The sequence below is a fragment of the Stegostoma tigrinum genome, chromosome 29, assembly GCF_030684315.1.
Source record: "Stegostoma tigrinum isolate sSteTig4 chromosome 29, sSteTig4.hap1, whole genome shotgun sequence".
In the NCBI taxonomy this organism is placed as follows: domain Eukaryota; kingdom Metazoa; phylum Chordata; class Chondrichthyes; order Orectolobiformes; family Stegostomatidae; genus Stegostoma; species Stegostoma tigrinum.
Genome location: NC_081382.1, coordinates 5,729,634 through 5,748,675, shown reverse-complemented (window position 1 = coordinate 5,748,675; position 19,042 = coordinate 5,729,634). Strand labels below are relative to the sequence as shown.

The following is a 19,042-nucleotide window of genomic DNA, read 5'->3' as shown; positions in this document are numbered from 1 at the left end:
GATATACTCTATTAATACCTGCAATGTGGGATTGTTGTATGAAAAAACGTTGGATAAGCTAGGTCTATATCCAGGAGTTCAGAAGGCTAAGAGGTCACTTGATTGAAACATTATAAGCTCCTGAAGGGCCTTGACAGGGGAGATGTTGTTTTGTCTTCTGGAAGAATCTAGAACTAGTGTTACCCATTTAAAACAGATTGGGCAGAATTTGTCCTTTGGTTTGACAGTGTTTGGACCTCTCTTCCTGAAAAGAGTGGAAGTAGAGTGCTTGATTACTTTTAAGGTAGAATTGGATAGATTTTTGATCAGCAAGGGGGTGAAAGGTCGTCGGGGGTAGGCGAGTATGTGGATTTGGGGGTGCGATCAGGTCAACCATGATCTTATTGAATACCAGAGCAGGCTTGAAGGGGTTGAATGTTAAATCCTGCTCCTGATTTATATTTCTGATCTTCTGAATACATATTAGCCAGTGTTTTCATATTAGAATTGAGAATTGACGAGTAACATAATGTGAGTAAACAGCATTGGTGTGTTTGCCAATGCAGAATATTATCACCTCCAAAAGGGGATCTAAGTTACACTGATCCCTACTTTGCTGGTTTTGGGCCAGTAGAGTGCACTTCCCTGTTTTCTCTCAATCCCAACTCCTATTGCCAGTAGCAGCATTTGGGTGTCTCAGCTGCTGGATTGTATAGAAAGAGCTGAAGCTGCCATGGACCTGAGCAGAGGCTGTCATAGAGGTGGTGCATGTTGAGCTCCAAACCATGCAATTAGACATGCAGTTCCAGGCCAAAACCCAAGCTGTTCAGTGATCAGATGAGGATAGCCCGAATGCAGTATTCAAAGCTGTATTTCTGGTTCTGAGAGTTCCAGTTACACATCTCATGGTTCAGTTATTTCTATCTCCCATGTTTCTGAAATTAAAAGTGATTGCTGTATTTGATATTGAGATCCTGGAATAAAATCGCTGTGAAATCTGATGCTGTTTTTTCTTTCACATGAGCAGTCTGAGCCAAGATATTTCACTTTCATGATCTGCTAGTTTCAGCATCTAAAGCAAACTGGCATTTGTACATAATTGATCACAATTTAATTGACAAGTCTGAGTGTTTACCTTGGTTAGAAGCACTGAGTGTAAGTGCATCTTGATTCCAGCAAATCTTTGCCTCCGTGCCATTGTAAACTAGTCCAAACACGTGATGATTACTAATAAATCCAATTAGGAATTCTGAGAAACTGCTTCACCTGGTTATAATGTGCTTAAATTATTGAAATGAATAGCAAATATGTACATGGCTCCAATAATATTCTAGAAACTTGCTATTGTCAAGAATTAGTCAACCTGCTTGATTGGTATCCCATCTGCTATAGTAAGCCTACATTTCCTCTGTCATTGCAACACAGTGGCACCTGTACATACAAAATATACTGCAGCAACTCGCCGCTTGACTGCAACTCCCAAACCTGTGGCTTTAACCACCTAAAGGAACGAGGGCTGCAGGAACAGTGGGAACACTACTGCAAATTCTCCTCCAAGTCAGACACCATTCTAACCTGGAACTGTACCACTTTCCTTTCACTGTTGTTGAATTAAAACAAAGGACTCCTTCCCCACCGCATGGTGGGTGCACCTATGCCACACAGACTGCAATGGACCAAGGAAGCAACGGTTCACCACTTTCTGACAGGTAGTAAATGGTGGCTGTGTGAGTGCATCCCATGGATAAATTTTAAACCATGCATTTGGATTTACCACTTGTAAGAATGTTTGAAGCAGCTACAAAGATAATTTTCAAAAGGAATTGAATAAATATATGAAGAGGAATTTTTGCAGGGTTGTGGGGAAAGTGCAATAAATAGGCCCAATTGGATAGCATATCCAGAAACACAACACAGGCATAATGGACTGACTATCCTATTGTCCTTTTATTCATAGTTAGCTAGATAAGTCCTTGATGAGGCAGCATTAGAATGATATCTTGAAGTTGATAGTAAGAGGAGTGTGGGAACAGGTTGCCATCGAACATTAGCACCAATGCTAACTAAATGTCCTGTTTCTGTGCTGCATTGAAACAAAAGCAAAACAGTGCAGCTGCGAGAAATCTGAAATAAAACTGAAAATTTGAGAAATACTTTAGTCAGGCAACATCTGTGAGGAGAGAAAGAGTGAATGTTTCAGGTGGATGACCTTTCATCAGAACCAGGCAAAGTAAACTGTGTTAGAAGGGCGCCAAACAAGTGATAGGGCAGAGTGTTAGGAGAAATTGCTAAAAGGGATATCTGTGATAGGGTGGGAGGTTGTTGAGATTAAATTGCATAAGGCTGTGTGGTGCAGGTCAAAGGGAGTGGGAGTGGTCTGGGGATAAAACCAAAAATTGTGTCTATAAGAGGGGTGACTAGCTGCCATCTAAAAGAAAAATGTGGCACAAATGCAAAGGAATGAAATAGAGCTTACAGCCTGGAATTGTTAAAGTCCGAAGTGAGTCTGGAGCGTTGTAATATAGCCAGTCGAAAAATATGTAGCTGTTCCTCAGCTTTGTGTTGAGCTTTGTTGGAACGCTGTAGCAGGCTGGGAGCAGAGACTGAGCTATGGTGCAGAATTAATATGACATGTTAGGGGTCATTCTTGTGGACTTAACTGAGGTGCTAACAAAGAGGTCACCTAACTTATATGCACAGGCCTCTCCAGTTTCGAGGAGACAGTGTATTAACAGCAAGTGCAGTATAACAAATTGAAAGAAGTGTAAATAATCACCTGGAAAATGGTAGGTGCTTTGGGAAATGAGAAGGAAGTAATCAGTAAGGGAAAGTGCTGTGTCTTCTTCACTTGCTGTGGGATGGAAGGCGATATAACTGATAATCAAGGAATGTCGCAGAGAAAATGGTCCCTTCTGAAATTATGGGGAGGGAAAATATATTTGGTGTTGGCAACATACTGGAAATGAAGTTTGATCCTTTAATTGCAGAGATTGTTGGAGTGGAAAATGAGGACATCTGGAACGGGCGATGGAGTGAAAGCTGAATTCCTTATAATGGAATTATGTGACAAGGAGCTTCATCAACCACAGGATTCCTCAACTGAGGATAAAGGAAGATATTATGGAGGGTTTAATGATAGCAATCTCATAGGAAACATGATTCAAGAAAGTATAATCAAGGTATTCACAGGCTTAGTGAATATTGGTCCATAACCTGTCCCTAGAAGTGGTTACAAAGAATCAAGGAAGAAAGTGGAGGAGTTGGAGGTGGACCATGTGAAGCAAAGAGAAGGTTGGAAATTAGAAGCAAAGTTGATGAGGTTTTCCAGTCTGGAGCATAACTGGGAATGGCGCCAATGCAGCCAATATTTGTTTCAGACCAAACCGCTTTTGCCTTTACAGTGTCTGACATGTACCACAAAAAGGCACATGTGGGTTTCCATATCAACACCTTTTCTTTTTGAACGAAATATTGAAGGAGAAGTTCTTCAAGATGAGAACATGCCCAATGAGAGAAAGAAGGATGCTGCTTGGAAACTTGTTAGACCTCTGTTCAAGAAGGAACATCCTGGTGGCGGATTGGAATATACGAGGATATCACTGGTGAAAGGGACATGGTTACACCCAAGAAATTGGAAACTTAAAAAGGTGGAAGGTGTCAGAACACAATGTGTGTGGGAAGAGACTGGAAAAGTTGAGGTAAAAATAGAGTTGAGATTGGAAGAAATCAGAGGGGGCTAGAGCAGACTGGAACAGTGGGTCTCTTAGGACAGACATGTTTGGAAAGAAAGTCAATGCATTCAGAGGGTGTAGTTAAGATCACCAGAGGGCATGCGATCAGTGGCTTGTCTTTCAGTGGTTATGGCCATTGTTCAGAGTCATGTAGGAGGTGGTGTTGGAGAGTCAGCTTCTGCTTGCGGAAGTGGTGTATTTGTAAGTCTAAAAGTGCCTAGCGGGTTCTTTAAGGTCTGCTTAAAATGAATACAAGAAGACACGTGCTCTTCAATCTAAAGCAAATTTATCAGCTTAATCTACTTAAGATATATGCAAACTAATGAGTGAACCTGTTAATTTAAACTACTTGAGACATAATCAAAAGCAAGTCTCACTGCATTCTGCCCATTAGGGACTCCTGGGTGACGGCTCGCGTTTGCAACACTATCTACGGTTCCATGGCGCCAGTCTGTGAACCCTAGTCCGAAGATGCAAGGACCTCTGAGTGGGAAAATCCCCAGTATAAATCTATTTTAAACCTCAGATTGTGTGCTGCATTGCAATCTTTGAGTGCTCCTCCCACGTATTCCTTTATGCAAACACAGGTCTAAGTGTCTATGTTTTTGCAAGACAATCTCTTCCCAATTTCGGCTGGGGTCATTGCAGTTACCTTCCAGCCAAAACAGGCTGTTTTTACACACAGCGATATTAGGAACTGCCAATGCTGGAGAATCTGAGGTAACACGGTGTGAAGCTGGATGAACACAGCAGGCCAAGCAGCATTAGAGGAGCAGGAACGTTTGATATTTCAGTTCGACACCCTTCTTCAGAAATGGGAGAGGGGAAGGGGATTCTGAAATAAATAGGGAGACAGGGAGAGGCGGCTAGAAGATGAATAAAGGATAAGATAGGGTGAGAGGAGACAGACAGGTCAAAGAGGCGGGGTTAGAGCCAGTGAAGGTGAATGTAGGTGGGGAGTTAGGGAGGGGATAGGTCAGTCCAGGGAGGACGGACAGGTCAAGGAGATGGGATGAGATTATTGGGTAGGAGATGGGGGTGGGGCTTGAGGTGGGGGGAACGGTTAGGGAGGCGGGGATGAGCTTGACTGGTTTTGGAATGTGGTCGGGGAAGGGGAGATTTTGAAGCTTGTGAAGTCCGCATTGATACCCTTGGCTGCAGGGTTCCCAAGCGGAATATAAGATGCTGTTCCTGTATCATTCGGGTGGCATCATCGTGGCACTACAGGAGGCCCAAGGTGGACATGTCATCCAAGGAATGGAGGGGGGAGTTGAAATGGTTTGCGACTGGGAGGTGTAGTTGTTTGTTGCGAACTGAGCGTAGGTCTTCTGCAAAGCGGTCCCCAAGCCTCTGGTTTCCCCGATGTAAAGGAGGCCACAATGGTAACAGTGGATACAGTATATCACATTAGCAGATGTGCAGATGAACATCTGTTTGATGTGGAAAGTCTTCCTAGGGCCTGGGATCGGGGTGAGGGGGGATGTTATAGGGGCAGGTGTAGCACTTGCTTCAGTTGCAGGGAAAGGTGCCGGGGTGGTGGGGCTGGAGGGGAGTGTGGAGCGGACAAGGGAGTCACGGAGAGAGTGGACCCTCCGCAAAGCACGTAAAAGTGGGGAGGGAAAAATGCTTTTGGTGGTGGGGTCGGATTGCAGATGGTGGACATGTTGGAGAATGATGCGTTGGATTTTGAGGTTGGTGGGGCGGTGCGTGAGGACAAGGGGGATTCTCCTTTGGTTATTATTGCGGATAGGGGGTGTGAGGGATGAGTTGCGGGAAATGCTGGAGACACAGTCGAAGGCATTTTCGATCATGGTGGAGGGGAAGTTGCAGTTCTTGAAAAAAGATGACATCTGAGATGTTCGGGAGTGGAATGCCTCACCTCAGGAGCAGATGTGGCGGAGGCGAAGGAATTAGTAAAAGGGGATGGCCTTTTTACAGGAAGATGGGTGAAAGGAGGAATATTCAAGGTAGCTGTGGGAGTCGGTAGGCTTAAAATGGATATCGGTTTCCAGGTGGATGTCAGAGATGGAGACAGAGAGGTCCAGGAAGGACCATCTCTGACACCTCTCTCTCCTTCCAGGACCTCTCTGCCTCCATCTCTGGCATCCACCTGGATGAGAAAATGTTTTCTACATAACTGTAATTATTAGAAGTTCCCTCTTTCAATATTATTTTCACGTTACTGTCACTGCAGGGTGCATCGCTGAGAAATGTGTTGACCAACATTCGTGCTTTATTTTGAAGAGGTGTCAAGTAGATCTCGATGCCCTGACCCAGCACTTCCGTTTATTCATTGAAAGCTGGAGTTTGAATTGGCCCCGTCCACGCTTTGTAATACTCCGTGACTGACCAGATTGTCATTTGGAAGCTTTGGCACCCATTTTGCCTCCCTCCTTCTGCCATTCCCCTCCTCCTATCCCATCCATCAAATGAACCAGCTCCCTGAGATACTGCACACTGAGATACTGCTCCCTGAGCCAAGATACTCACCAGTGACCAGTGAAGTGCACAGTGTGGTGTTTGAAGGGACTGTTTGTGGTCGCTATATTCACAGGTGTTTTCTTTTATTTGCAGAGCAAATTCATGGATTACGAAAAGAGGAAGGTAAGAAAGTGTGCAGAGCTGCTGCCCCTTATTGTTCGTCCCATTGTGACTTTATTATAAATCTCAATGGGTTGATTGTTGTTGATTCCAGTATTGACATCAATGCTGATGACTATTTTGGAAAGAAAGTTGGATGAATATTTGAAGGGAATAAACTAACCAGGTTATAGGGTTAGATCAGAGAATGGGACTGACTTCATTTCTCCCAAGAGAGCTGGTTTGTCAAATAGCTGCCTCCTGTTCTTTAAATGACTCTGTGCACAAACTCTCTTCCACTCAGTCCCATTTGACTGTACTCCAGTTGTTCAGATACTTTCCTCATTCATGGTGCAATATTCCATTGAGGGAATATGCTTTCCTTGTTTCAACCGACTATACTAACTGAAGAGGTAATGTCATTGGACTGTGCCCCGAGCTAATGCTCTGGGATCATGGGTTCAATCGCACCACAGCAAACGGTGAAATTTGAATTCAAGTTAGAAACTTAAAGGCATGTCCAATATTGGTTTAGTGCCCACTGTCAATTGTCAGAAGAACCCATCTAGCTCACTCATGCCCTTCAGGGAACGAATCTGCCATCCTTACCTCATCTGGCCTATATATGACTCCAGACCCAGAGCAATATGGTGGACACTGAACTGCCCTCTGAGGCGCTCAATTAATCATTGGCTTCCAAACTGTAGGGATCCTATCATTCAGCCCATCGAGTCCACACCAACCCTCCGAAGAGCATTCCAATCAGACCTACCCCTTACCTTATCCCCATAACCCTGCATTTCAGTGGCTAATCCATCTGGCCTGCACGTCACTAGACACTGGGCAATTTAGCATGGCCAATCCACCCACCTGCACATCATTGGGAAGGAAACATAGAAGATAGGAGCAGGAGGAGGCCATTCGGCCCTTCTAACCTGCTCCGCTATTCTTCATGACCGTGGCTGATCATCCAGCTCGATAGCCTAATCCTTCTTTCTCCCCATAATCTTTGATCCCATTTGCTCCGGGCGCTATGTCTTGTTGCCTTGTGCATACCGCCTGTGGTACTGAATTCCACAGGCTCACCACTCTTTGGGTGAAGAAATGTCTTCTCATCGCTGTCCTAAATTGGCTACCCAGAAACTTCATACTGTGACCCCTGGTTCTGGAACCCATGCAGGGGAGAACGTGCAAACTCCACACAGATAGTTGCCTGAGGGTGCAATTGAACCCGGGTCCCTGGCACTGTGAGGCTGCAGTGTTAACCACTGAACCACCAACGAGTTCAATAGAAATTAGGAATGGGCAACAAGTACTGATCCTGCCTGTACTGTCCACATTCCATGTGAGAACTTAAAAACAGTTCCATTGGATCAAATCTGTTCTCCCTCACTGCTGTTGTGCAGAATTCTTATTCTCTAAATCTGTCCCTGATCCTAAACATGGTATAGAATTCCAGCGGCCAAAAGCTTTTCCCATTCTTATCCCATCGTGCAGAGTTTTAATGTACCAAATTTTTCCAAATTCATATTGAATATTCCAACATACAGTTGTTACGCATTCATGTGTTAAAAACTTGTTTTCCGTTTGAAAATTGCTCATTTTAAACATAGGATAATTGAGGGGATACATAACCCCCTCATAAGGTTGTCAGACAGGCCTGAGGTAATGACAGATCAAAGGGCAGCAATTATGTTAAGAGATATTAGAAGTATAACTACAGCAGTTTCTATAACCATCTCTTGAGGAGGTGGTCAATCTGTGAGAGCTTGGGAGGGCATTTAACTTAGCCTTGTGATTTACGTTGATGTAGGAAAGGTTTTGAATACAGCAGGTAAACAGGGTGGTTTCAAAGTATCTATATACTTATCAGATCAAAAGATATGTTTTAAGTTAAATGTAGTTGTTTTACATTTCTATATGCAAACAAACGCAGCGTGTCATGTTGCATGTAGCTGTTTTTTAAAATTCATTCATGAGACATTCATGTCACTGGCTGGGCCAGCATTTATCATTGTTTCGAGTTTCCACCTTACCCTTTCCTCCACATGGTCCACCTCCAACTCCTGTACTTTCTTCTTTGGTTCTTTGTAATCACTTCTAAGGTAGTTAAGAGTTAACCTCAATACTGTGGATCTGGAGTTACGTGTAAGTGAGACCAAATAAAAATTGTGACTTCCTTCCGAAAAAGATGTTAGTGAACCAAATAAGCTTTTCCAACTATTAGCAATCCTCATTCGACCTGGCAACTTTGAAATTCTTAGAAACTTGGAATTTTCCTCTGAACAGGGGATCTACTTTCATCTATAAATCATGCCTCTTTGATACAGCCCTTGTCTTTGTTCTGCTGTCCACACTTCCTGCTAGACTGTCTCTCCCATTTCAAACTGATCAGTCCCAGCAGACTGCCAGAGCACTTCCTCCTGGCCACAGTCAGTATCAGGTTCCAGCAGCCTCTGAGCATATACCCATCCAATTACTGGCCATTCCCAACAGAGTTCCAGCACATTTTTGCCCCCCTCCTTCCCAGCCACTGGCTATTCCCAACAGTCTCCCAGCACATTTCTCTCAGTCATTAGCCATTCCCAGCAGCCTCCAGCACACACACACCCAGTCACTGGCCATTCCCAACAGTCTCCCAGCACATTTCCCTCAGTCATTAGCCATTCCCAGCAGCCTGCCAACACATTTCCCTCAGTCTTTAGCCATTCCCAGCAGCATCCAGCGCACACACGCCCAGTCACTGGCCATTCCCAGCAGTGCTCCAGCACATTTCCTCAGTCATTGGCCATTCCCAACAGTCTCTAACACACACACACACCCAGTCGCTGACCTGTGTGAACCTGTCAGGGTGCCTTAATTTAGAAGAATTGCCTCGTTGCGCGTATTGTTTCCTTGCTGTGGTATTGGGTTTCCTGACAGAAATTTGCCTCCAAACAGGAAGATTTGCTCTCCTGAACTATTACACAGTCACAAGCCACGCAGAAATACTGTTCCAGTAAGGGTTGTGATAACTGTGTGAGTTGGAATAAGGAATGACGGGTCACCTGCACATATTTTCCAATAGGGATGACTGAGAAGCACTGGGGCTAGAGAGGTAGCCCTGGCTGATTTCTTTACTCCTCTGTCTCCCCTGTGCCTTCTAACACACCTACTGTGGCCATTTCTGCCAACCTATTGCCGTGCTTCATTTGAATCCGCAATGAACCTGGACCCTCCTTGGATCCTGCAGTTCAGCCCATCAGGGCTGGGTGCAAGTTGTCACCACACCATAGCGGGTACTAACTGTGACGTGCCCATCACTGTGGGTGTGGAATCAGTGCTACAGTGACACCACGTAGCAAAGTAGCTCTGATACAGTTTAAAGTGCTGTGTCTCGTACCCTCAGGAACAGAAGCAGCAGGAAAAGCTAGATTTTGAGCGGCGGCTGAATGAGGAACAGCGGGAACGGACGCAGCTCATCCTGAGGAACAACAGTCACAAGGAGCAAGTCCTGATGTCGGTGAAGCAGGTAACCAGGGCTGAATAGACTAGGTAAAAGATGGTGGACAGGGTCCATACCAGTGTGAAACAACGTATAAATCAGGGGAGGGGGGGACCATTTCTAGGTTGGTGCAGGCCCCTGTTGATTGATGCTGGTCAGTATTACTTATTACAGACTCTCAGAAGGAGGCCATTTGGCCCATTGTGTCTGTACTGACTCTTCAAATGAACATCATGATTTAGAGAAACAATGCCCTCTTGATGCCTTGATTTGAACCTACCTTTGCATTTCCAGGCACTGCATTCTCATTTGTTTAGAAAAGGCTTTTTTTTTCCCCTCACACCACACTTGCTTCTTTTGCAAATCACTTGAAATCTGTGCTCTCTTGTTCTTGATCCTTTTAGAAATGGGAATGGTTTCCTCTTGTCACTCTATCTAGCCCCCAGATGATTTTGAACACTTCAAACAGATCTAACATCTTACCTTCCAGTTCTGGGGATAGACAGAACTGGCCTCTTCCCAGTTTACCTCACTCTAGTTACTCCTTTACCCATGGTTCTTGGTATGTGGTGTATCTGTCAATCTTACTTGTTTGTGATTGGTTTTCTGTATCCCTTTGTCGCTCCTCAGCACCTTTAGCAGGTGGGGGGTAGGTCGTGACTACATGTTAAGACAGTTGTCAGTGACATCTCGCTTTGTCCCTCGCGCTGGCTAAGTAACATGATCTTGACTTAAATTTGAAAACAGTTTTCATACTTTTCAGGGATGAATTGTACAGTGCTGAAAGTGACCCTTCTGCCCATTATATCAGCTCCTTGAAAGAGTTATCTAATTAACACTGTTGCCCTGCCACTGTTCTCATTGCCGGCATTGTTCCTGTTCCATTCTTAAAGTTATCGACGAATCTGCTTCTACCATCTTTTGCAGACAGTGCATTCCTGATCATTGTTACGCACAACATAAAAAAATGTCTTTCCATTGGTTGTTTTGCTAATTATCTTAAATTTGTGTCCCTGGCCATTTTCCCTCCTGGGTACCTTGATTTGAAGTAACTTATGTCAGAAAATTAATGTATGGATGCAGTGTTCAAAAACCACAAAGGAGATATAAAATATTTTTGGGGAAAGTCTTTTAGTGCAGTGAATACTATCCAAGAACTGCTAGGTCAAGGAAGATGTATCTATAACCTGGTCAAACTGGCATCAACCTCGAACTCCTTCCCATCCTCACCAATGGCAGACCATAAGGGCAGGAAAAATCCCTGGTTAGCAATCTGAACAAGGTAGTGAGAAACCACCGTATGCTTTACTGACTATAACCAGGGGCTCCTACTGAGGTTCACACTCCCCTTTGGGAGTATGGTAACCAAAAAGCTGAGCAGAGAGATTTATTGAGGAGTTGGTTGAAAGAGGATTGTTGGCTAGAACAGTGGGCAGCTCCCTGCTGGGTAGGTAGTACTGCAGGATCCAATTGTGGAATGTCAACGATTAACACATGTTGAAGGTTTGGTTATTTTTCACAGTTCATTGTGGAGTTTCACTTTCAGTTTCTGCACTTGGCCACAGCCTCAGCCCCTTCTGACATAGCGCACTTGACCAATTCCCCTGGGCAGCATCGGGGACAGGGCAGTCTGAACCTCCCAGGAGCTGATGGCTGAGTTTTATTGAAAGGTGAGCAGCTTCACTGCAATGCACTTGAAAAATGTGACTGACAAAACAGTTCAGGGATTCTCACCCCAGGGAGGGATTCTGGTGTTGGAAGCTGCTTCATCCCCCACCATCTTAGCTGGAATAACTTTACCTCCGCTCCCACTTGCCATCTGCTGTAACTTTACTCCCAGGTTTATTAGCGCCTTTCTTGGTTTCTGCTCACCATGGCTTGTCTTATTCACTACTTCCGTGGGGACAACTCACCGTCCATTTCCTACATCTTTAAATTTCATCTTGTGCCTGACCCTCATGGTGTTACCACAGGAGCAGGGAAGGCTGGACCAGGGTCTCCGAGACCAGCAGCGCCATCTGGAGGTGGAGCGTCAGAGACTGCAGGAGGAGTTAAAACGGGGAGAACATGGAGCGACGAACCTCATCCGCAGTTTGCTGGAGGACAGCGAGAGGTGAGTGGATGGCAACTGGGGCTACAAGTTACCTGATTTGACTTGCATGTTCTTACTGACAGCATCCATACTGTACCTGCTTCATCAAAGGCTGCTGTCCTTCATCCTGTGAGAGTACTACCCCATTAGAGACTGACTCAGGACATATCCTGATGTGTATCTGTCAATATCACACATGATGCAGACTGAGACAGTGTGATCATACATAGCATCAAATTCTAGAGGCATTAATCTGAGTGTGGGGCACTGGGGCCAGGGGAGGTCATGGAGACTAGGCTGAATCAGTGGCGATGGGGCATTTACTTTTTTTTTACTTCCTACTAATTGTCTGTCAGCTCCTGCAAGAAGAATATCAAATTTATGTTTGGTCTTGACAAAAGCTGCTCCTGGTGAGACCACCACCTTCAAATGTCAACTATTCTCCCTCTCCCTTCATGTGCCAATGTGAAGTTTTCAAGAGGTTTTCAAAAATAAAAGTTAATTTTCATCTTTTCTTTCCCCAGCCCTGCATTGTCTTTGGTGCTGTGAGAGTTGCCCTGTTTCTGCTCTTTGATACTGTGCCTTGGGATCTATTATATCCATCTGAGAGGGTAGAGCAGGCCTCGGCTGAAAGATGGCACTTCTGACAGTGTAGCACTCCCAAAGTGAGCATCCCTGAATTTAGTTGGGTCAAAGTCGGTGGCTTTAGCTGCCCTGTGCATGGAGCTCCGGAATTCTCTCCCTCAACCTCTCAGATCTTCAATTTTGCTTTCCTCTCTTAAAATGCTGCTTGAAATCTTTTGGTCACCTGCTATAAAACCTACTGTATCAAATTTTGCTTTATAACAATTCTGTGAAGTACTGAAGTGAACGACAAGTGGCTTTACAAACATCAAACATTCATGGTGTGGACTAATATAATATTGCCATAAATGATTTTTAGTACCAAGCGATAAAAGAAATCAGTACAGGTGACCAAATGCTTGATAGAAGGGTTTCATGAAACGGGAGAGTGTGAAATGGAGGAGTTTAGGAAGGGAATGTTGGAAGTAAGAGCCTGTTGAGAGACTAGGCAACTAAAAGCCATGGTTAAGTGATCAAAATTGCAATTATTAGAGCTAGGGGAATGTAGAACCGTTGAAGGCACGGATGCGGTTATGGGGTGGAGTGAGGCCATTGGAGGGAATTAAAAAGTTTGAAGTTTGTAAAACGGAGACATTGATTGAGAGCCAGTAAAAGGCAGTCCGAATGGTTTGTACTTGACTTTGGAAACTGGCTTCTTGGTGAAATGTGACACAGAGATTTCTGACGGCATTGCTCATTGTAAGGCAGTTGTCAGAGATGGAGCTGGTGAACTAGTGACTTCATTTCTGGCAGTGATCAAAGACAGTGGCTTCACAGGAGTGAAAGTTGAACATCTGACTCCATGGCATCTGCGCCACGGCAGAGCCTCAAGTCGGACAGTAGAACAGCCCCTTTCTGACTGAGCCTCTTCTGTGTGAACGTAACTGGCCATTTAGTCACTTAGTGACCTCCAAAAGGACAGTGCAGAATAGCAAAAGTTCAACCACTGCAGGTCTCACTGAGTGGCCTGGGCTTGATATCTGACCCCAGTCCTACCTAACTGTTAGGCCAACATGTTTCAATGGGACAATGGCTCAGTGGTTAGCACTGCTGCCTGACTACACCAGGGACCCAAGTTCAATTCCATCCTTGGGCAACTGTCTGTGTGGAATTTGCACATTCTCCCGGTTTCATCCCACAGTCCAAAGATGTGCAGACTAGGTGGGTTGGCCATGCTAAATTGCCCGTAGTGTCCAGGGATGTGCAGGCTGGATGGGTTAGCCACATGAAATGCAGGGTTACAAGGATAGGGTGGGGCTGTGGGATGCTGTTCGGAGGGTTGCTGTTGATTTGATGGACCAAATGGCTTGCTTCCACATAGTAGAAATTCTATGATTCTACGTTGCCTTCCATCAAGGAGAGATTTTGTTTTAATTTGAAGGGCAGGATTGCTGGCTTTCCTTATCATGTGAAAAGGTATTTTTTAAACCAATTACTTCTCTTTCAGAAGGAAGCAAAACTCAATGTTGCTGGAATCACTGGAAAAAGAGAGGTAAGACTTGCAGTGAGGACACGTCAAAGTCTGGGGTTCAAACCTATTACTGCCCCCAAGTGCAGAGAGGTAAAACCATTACAATGACCAATCACATTTTGGTTCTCCTAAATAAAACCAGAAAATGCTGGAGAAACTCTTTGGGTAAAGAAGACATATCAGGCTCACTGTTAATTCTGTGTCTCCCCCCACAGTTACTGCCAAGTCTGCTGAGCTTCTCCAGAATTTTCTGGTTTTATTGCAGAGTTCCAGCATCTTAAGTACTTTGTTACCGATATTAATCCAAAGAACAAAACTCTACAGCACCAGAACAGGCCCTTTCGCCTACCAAGCCAGCACTGATTACTAGTCCTTATTTAGACCCACTGCTTATTGCCCATGCTTGGTTTCTATCCCTGTGTTTGCCTCTCGTTCGTGTGTCTACCATGACACATTTTAAACATTGCTAACGTGCCTGCTTCCATCACCTCACTGGCAGTGCATTCCAGACACCCACCACCCTCTGTGTGGACAATGTTTCCCCCCTCACCTTGAACCTGTGCCCTCCTGTAGTTGACCTTTCCATCCTAAGAGAAAGCCTCTGACTATCCACCTATCTATGCCTCTCATAATTGTGTAGACCTCAGCCTCCAACTTTCCAGTGAAAACAACACAACTTTATCCAACTTCTCGTAAATCACTGGTGGGAAGGGAAAGCGAAAGTGACAGGGAGTATGGAGTTAAATGGAAAGATAAGCAGCAGGATAGCATGTGTACAGGTGGGTTTAAGCCCGAGGCTGACTAGGAATACAACAAAAAGGAAGGATACCTTAAGACATCTTAGGATTTCCAATATCTCTAATAATGATAAGAAAGTTAACATTAGGGCACTTTACCGAAATGCTCGTAATATTCGCAACAAAGTAGATGAATTAACAGCACAAATCATCTTGAATGATTACGATGTGCTAGGGATCACAGAGACATGGTTTCAGGGAGTTCAGGACTGGCAGTTAAACATCCAAGGATTCACAACTTATCGCAAAGACGGGGAGGTGGGCAGGGGGGGGCGCGGGGTTGCCTTGTTAGTTAAGAATGAAATTAAAGCTACGGCACTGAATGATAGAGGGTCAGAGGATGTGGAGTCTGTGTGGGTGGAGTTGAGGAGCCACAAAGGCCAAAAAACCATAATGGAAGTTATGTACAGACCTCCTAACAGTGACCAGGCGTGCAAGATGCACTGGGAAATAGATAGGGCATGTCAGAAAGGCAAGGTCACGGTGATCATGGGGCACTTCAATATGCAGGTGGACTGGGTGAATAATGTTGCCGGTGGATCCAAAGAAAGGGAATTCATGGAATGTTTACAGGATGGCTTTTTGGAACAGCTTGTGATGGAACCCACAAGGGAGCAGGCTATTCTGGACTTAGTGCTATGTAATGAGCCAGACTTTATAAAAGACCTTAAAGTAAGGGAACACTTAGGAGGCAGCGATCATAATATGGTAGAGTTCAGTCTGCACCTTGAAAGAGAGAAGGCAAAATCGGATGTAATGGTGTTACAGTTAAATAAAGGTAATTACAGGGGCATGAGAGAGGAATTGACGAAAATTGACTGGAAGCAGAGCCTAGCGGGGAAGACAGTAGAGCAACAATGGCAGGAGTTTCTGGGTGTAATTGAGGACACAGTACAGTGGTTCGTCCCAAAGAAAAGAAAGATTATCCGGGATGGGATTAGACAGCCATGGCTGACAAAGGAAGTCAGGAAATGTATCAAAGAAATAGAGACAGCCTATAAAGTGGCCAAGAGCACTGGGAAATCAGAAGATTGGGAAGGCTACAAAAACAAACAGAGGATAACAAAGAGAGAAATAAGGAAGGGGAAGGTCAAATATGGAGGTAGGCTAGCTAGTAATATTAGAAATGATAGAAAAAGCTTCTTTCAATACATAAGAAACAAATGAGAGGCAAAAGTAGACATTGGGCCACTCCAAATTGATGCTGCAAGGCTAGTGATGGGAGATTAGGAAATAGCTGAAGAACTTAATAACACTTTGCGTCAGTCTTCAGTGGAAGACATGAGTAGTATCCCAACAATTAAGGAGAGTCAGGGGGCCGAGTTGAGTATGGTAGGCATTACAAAAGAGAAAGTGCTAGAAAAGCTAAAAGGTTTAAAAATTGATAAATCTTCTGGCCCTGATGGGCTACATCCTAGAGTTCTGAGGGAGGTGGCTGAGGAAGTAACGGAGGCTTTGGAAGTGATTTTTTAAAAGTCACTGGAGTCTAGGAAAGTCCTAGATGATTGGAAAATTGCTGTTGTAACCCCCTTGTTTAAGAAAGGATAAAGGCAAAAGATGGAAAATTATGGGGCCACAGCCCTTCATCGTGTATATTAATGATCTGGATGAAGGGACTGGCTGCATTCTGGCGAAGTTTGCCAATGATACAAAGATAGATGGACAGGCAGGTAGTACTGAAGAGGTGGGGAAGCTGCAGAAAAGATTTAGACAGTTTAGGAGAGTGGTCCAGGAAATGGCTGATGAAATTCAATGTGAGTAAATGTGAGGTTTTGCACTTTGGAAAAAAGAATACAAGCATGGACTATTTTCTAAGCGGTGAGAAAATTTGTAAAGCAGAAGTACAAAGGGATCTGGGAGTGTTGGTCCAGGATTCTCTAAAGGTTAACTTGCAGGTAGAGTCTGTGATTAAGAAAGCGAATGTAATGTTGTCAGTTATCTCAAGGGGGTTGGAATATACAAGCAGCAATGTGCTTCTGAGACTTTATAAATCTCGAGTTAGGCCCCATTTAGAATACTGTGTCCAATTTTGGGCCCCACACCTCAGGAAGGACATACTAGCCCTGGAGCGTGTCCAGCGGAGATTCACACGGATGATCCCTGGAATGGTAGGTTTAACATACGATGAATGGCTAAGGATCCCAGATTGTATTCATTAGAGTTGAGAAGGTTGAGGGGAGATCTAATAGAAACTTACAAGATAATGTATAGCTTAGAAAGGGTGGACGCTGGGAAGTCGTTAGGCGGGGAGACTAGGACCCGTGGGCACAGCCTTAGAATTAGAGGGGGTAAATTTAAAATGGAAATGAGGAGACATTTCTTCAGCCAGAGAGTGGTGGGCCTATGGAATTCATTGCCACAGAGTGCAGTGGAGGCCGTCACGTTAAATGCCTTCAAGGCAGAGATTGACAAATTCTTGATCTCACAAGGAATCAAGGGCTATGGGGAGAGTGCAGGGAAGTGGAGTTGAAACGCCTATCAACCATGATTTAAATGGCGGAGTGGACTTGATGGGCCGAATGGCCTTATTTCCACTCCCAAGTCTTATGGTGTTATGGCCTTATAAATCACATCCTCCAGACCAGGCAACATCCTGGTAAACCTTCTCTGCAACCTCTCCAATGCAGCCACATCCTTCTGATAGTGTGGTGACCGGTACTGCACATAATATTTCAAATGCAGCCTCACTAAAGTTTTACACAGCTGTAACATAACTTATCAACTTTTATATTCGATGCTCTGGCCGATGGAGGCAAGCGTGCTGTAGGCCATCTTGATCATCATATCCACCCTTATTGCCACTTTCAGAGATCTATGGAACTGTATACCCAGATACCTCCATATGTTAATGCTCCTAAGGGTTCTGTCTATTGTATAAATTGCACCTGGATTTGATCTTCCAAGAATGCTTCCAGCTCCTTCACGCTGTCACTCAGTAACCCCTCTCTCCAGCACACTGTGTTACTGACTGTAGCTCTACTGATGTTAATCCATCTCCCTCACGTTGTCACTAAGCAGGCCCTCTCCAGCCTCCCCCAGTGCCCTGTGCTATGTTCTTTGTAGCTGGAACACTGTTGCTGAGCATTGTTAATCATGTCCATTAGCGTTAGACATTAAAACAGAGATTGCTGGAAAAGTTCAGCAGGTCTGGCAGCATCTGTGAGGAGAAATCAAGAGTTAACGTTTCGGAACTGGTGACCCTTTCCCAGAATACTACATTGGCCAAGTAGAACAGCTTGTCCAAACCTGTGACAGTTTTTGCTGTCAACAGTCAAGTCCGTTTCTGGTGTGGGAACCAAAAAGAGAAGTCGTTTGCTCCTTGAAATTCAGAGAGGTGCTGGTGTGGTACTTTCAGAGGCCTGGGATAATGCTGTGGACATCAGTGTTCAAATCCCCCTATGGCTTATGGTGAAATTTGTACCTTATTATTTATTTGTTCATGGGATGAGGGCATCACTGGCTGGGCCAGAGTTTATTGCCCACCCCAGAGGGCAGTCAAGGGTCAACCAAAGAGCTGCGCGCCCGGAGTCACATGTAGATGAGACCAGGTAAGGAGGGCACTTTCCTTCCCTAAAGGACATTTTCAAAAAGAAAGCAAGTTTAATGGCAACCATTTAGCCATTAAAAGCCAGTCTGATTCACTAATGTTGTTTGGAGATGGAAATCTGCCATGCTCACCTGGTCTGGTTTCCATATGACTCTGAATCTACAGCAATCACTTTGAACTGCACAGGTGGGAATGGCCTCGCAAGGTAATCAGTTCATAGGCAATTGGGGATGGTTAACAAATGCTGGCCTTGCCAATGACATTCACCTTTAAGAGTAACCAAAAAAAAATCAAGGAGCATTGTTGATGCGGTTTTAACAACTCTGAGCCTGTCAGCTGGCACTGTTGGTCATTATAGTGCTGTCAATCTTTCCACAGGCTGAGGATGGACCAGCTGATGGCCATTTCACAGGAGGAGAAGGAGAAGCTGCGAAAAAGGGAAGTGGCAGGTCAGCAATATGCCCTTTAACCTTTCTTCATTCATTTGGATTCCTGAATTGTGTGTGTTTTGAAATCCTGTTGCTTGACATGAACCTGATATTCCTTATGATGCACACAGTTGTAACTCCAGCTGGCAGTCATGGGGGCACAGCACAAGCAGGTACCTCACCCTATTAGTACTAGGGAGGGGTGGTATTGCTGAAATCAACTAAAGGCTTGCTCATGTGAGGCAGAGGATAATGGATTGTTGGAGAGTTGAGAGCCTAACCCTGGCTAACACTTCAAACCTGTACTGA

The 19,042-nt window shown here is 44.6% G+C and overlaps 1 protein-coding gene across 5 annotated transcripts in view; it reads left to right on the top strand.

Moving 5' to 3' along the window:
• lrsam1 (leucine rich repeat and sterile alpha motif containing 1) overlaps positions 1 to 19,042 on the top strand; it is a 67,797-nt gene that overhangs the window by 22,677 nt on the left and 26,078 nt on the right. For 3 of the 5 annotated variants that reach the window (XM_059638228.1, XM_048558729.2, XM_048558728.2), the window contains exons 10-14: positions 6,285 to 6,314; positions 9,679 to 9,801; positions 11,748 to 11,887; positions 13,938 to 13,982; positions 18,684 to 18,754. In XM_059638228.1, coding sequence (XP_059494211.1) covers positions 6,285 to 6,314; positions 9,679 to 9,801; positions 11,748 to 11,887; positions 13,938 to 13,982; positions 18,684 to 18,754 — 409 coding nt within the window. Of the gene's footprint in view, positions 1 to 2,859; positions 3,159 to 6,284; positions 6,315 to 9,678; positions 9,802 to 11,747; positions 11,888 to 13,937; positions 13,983 to 18,683; positions 18,755 to 19,042 lie in introns of those variants that run through there. The other 2 variants (XM_048558731.2, XM_048558730.2) reach the window with 2 other exon arrangements.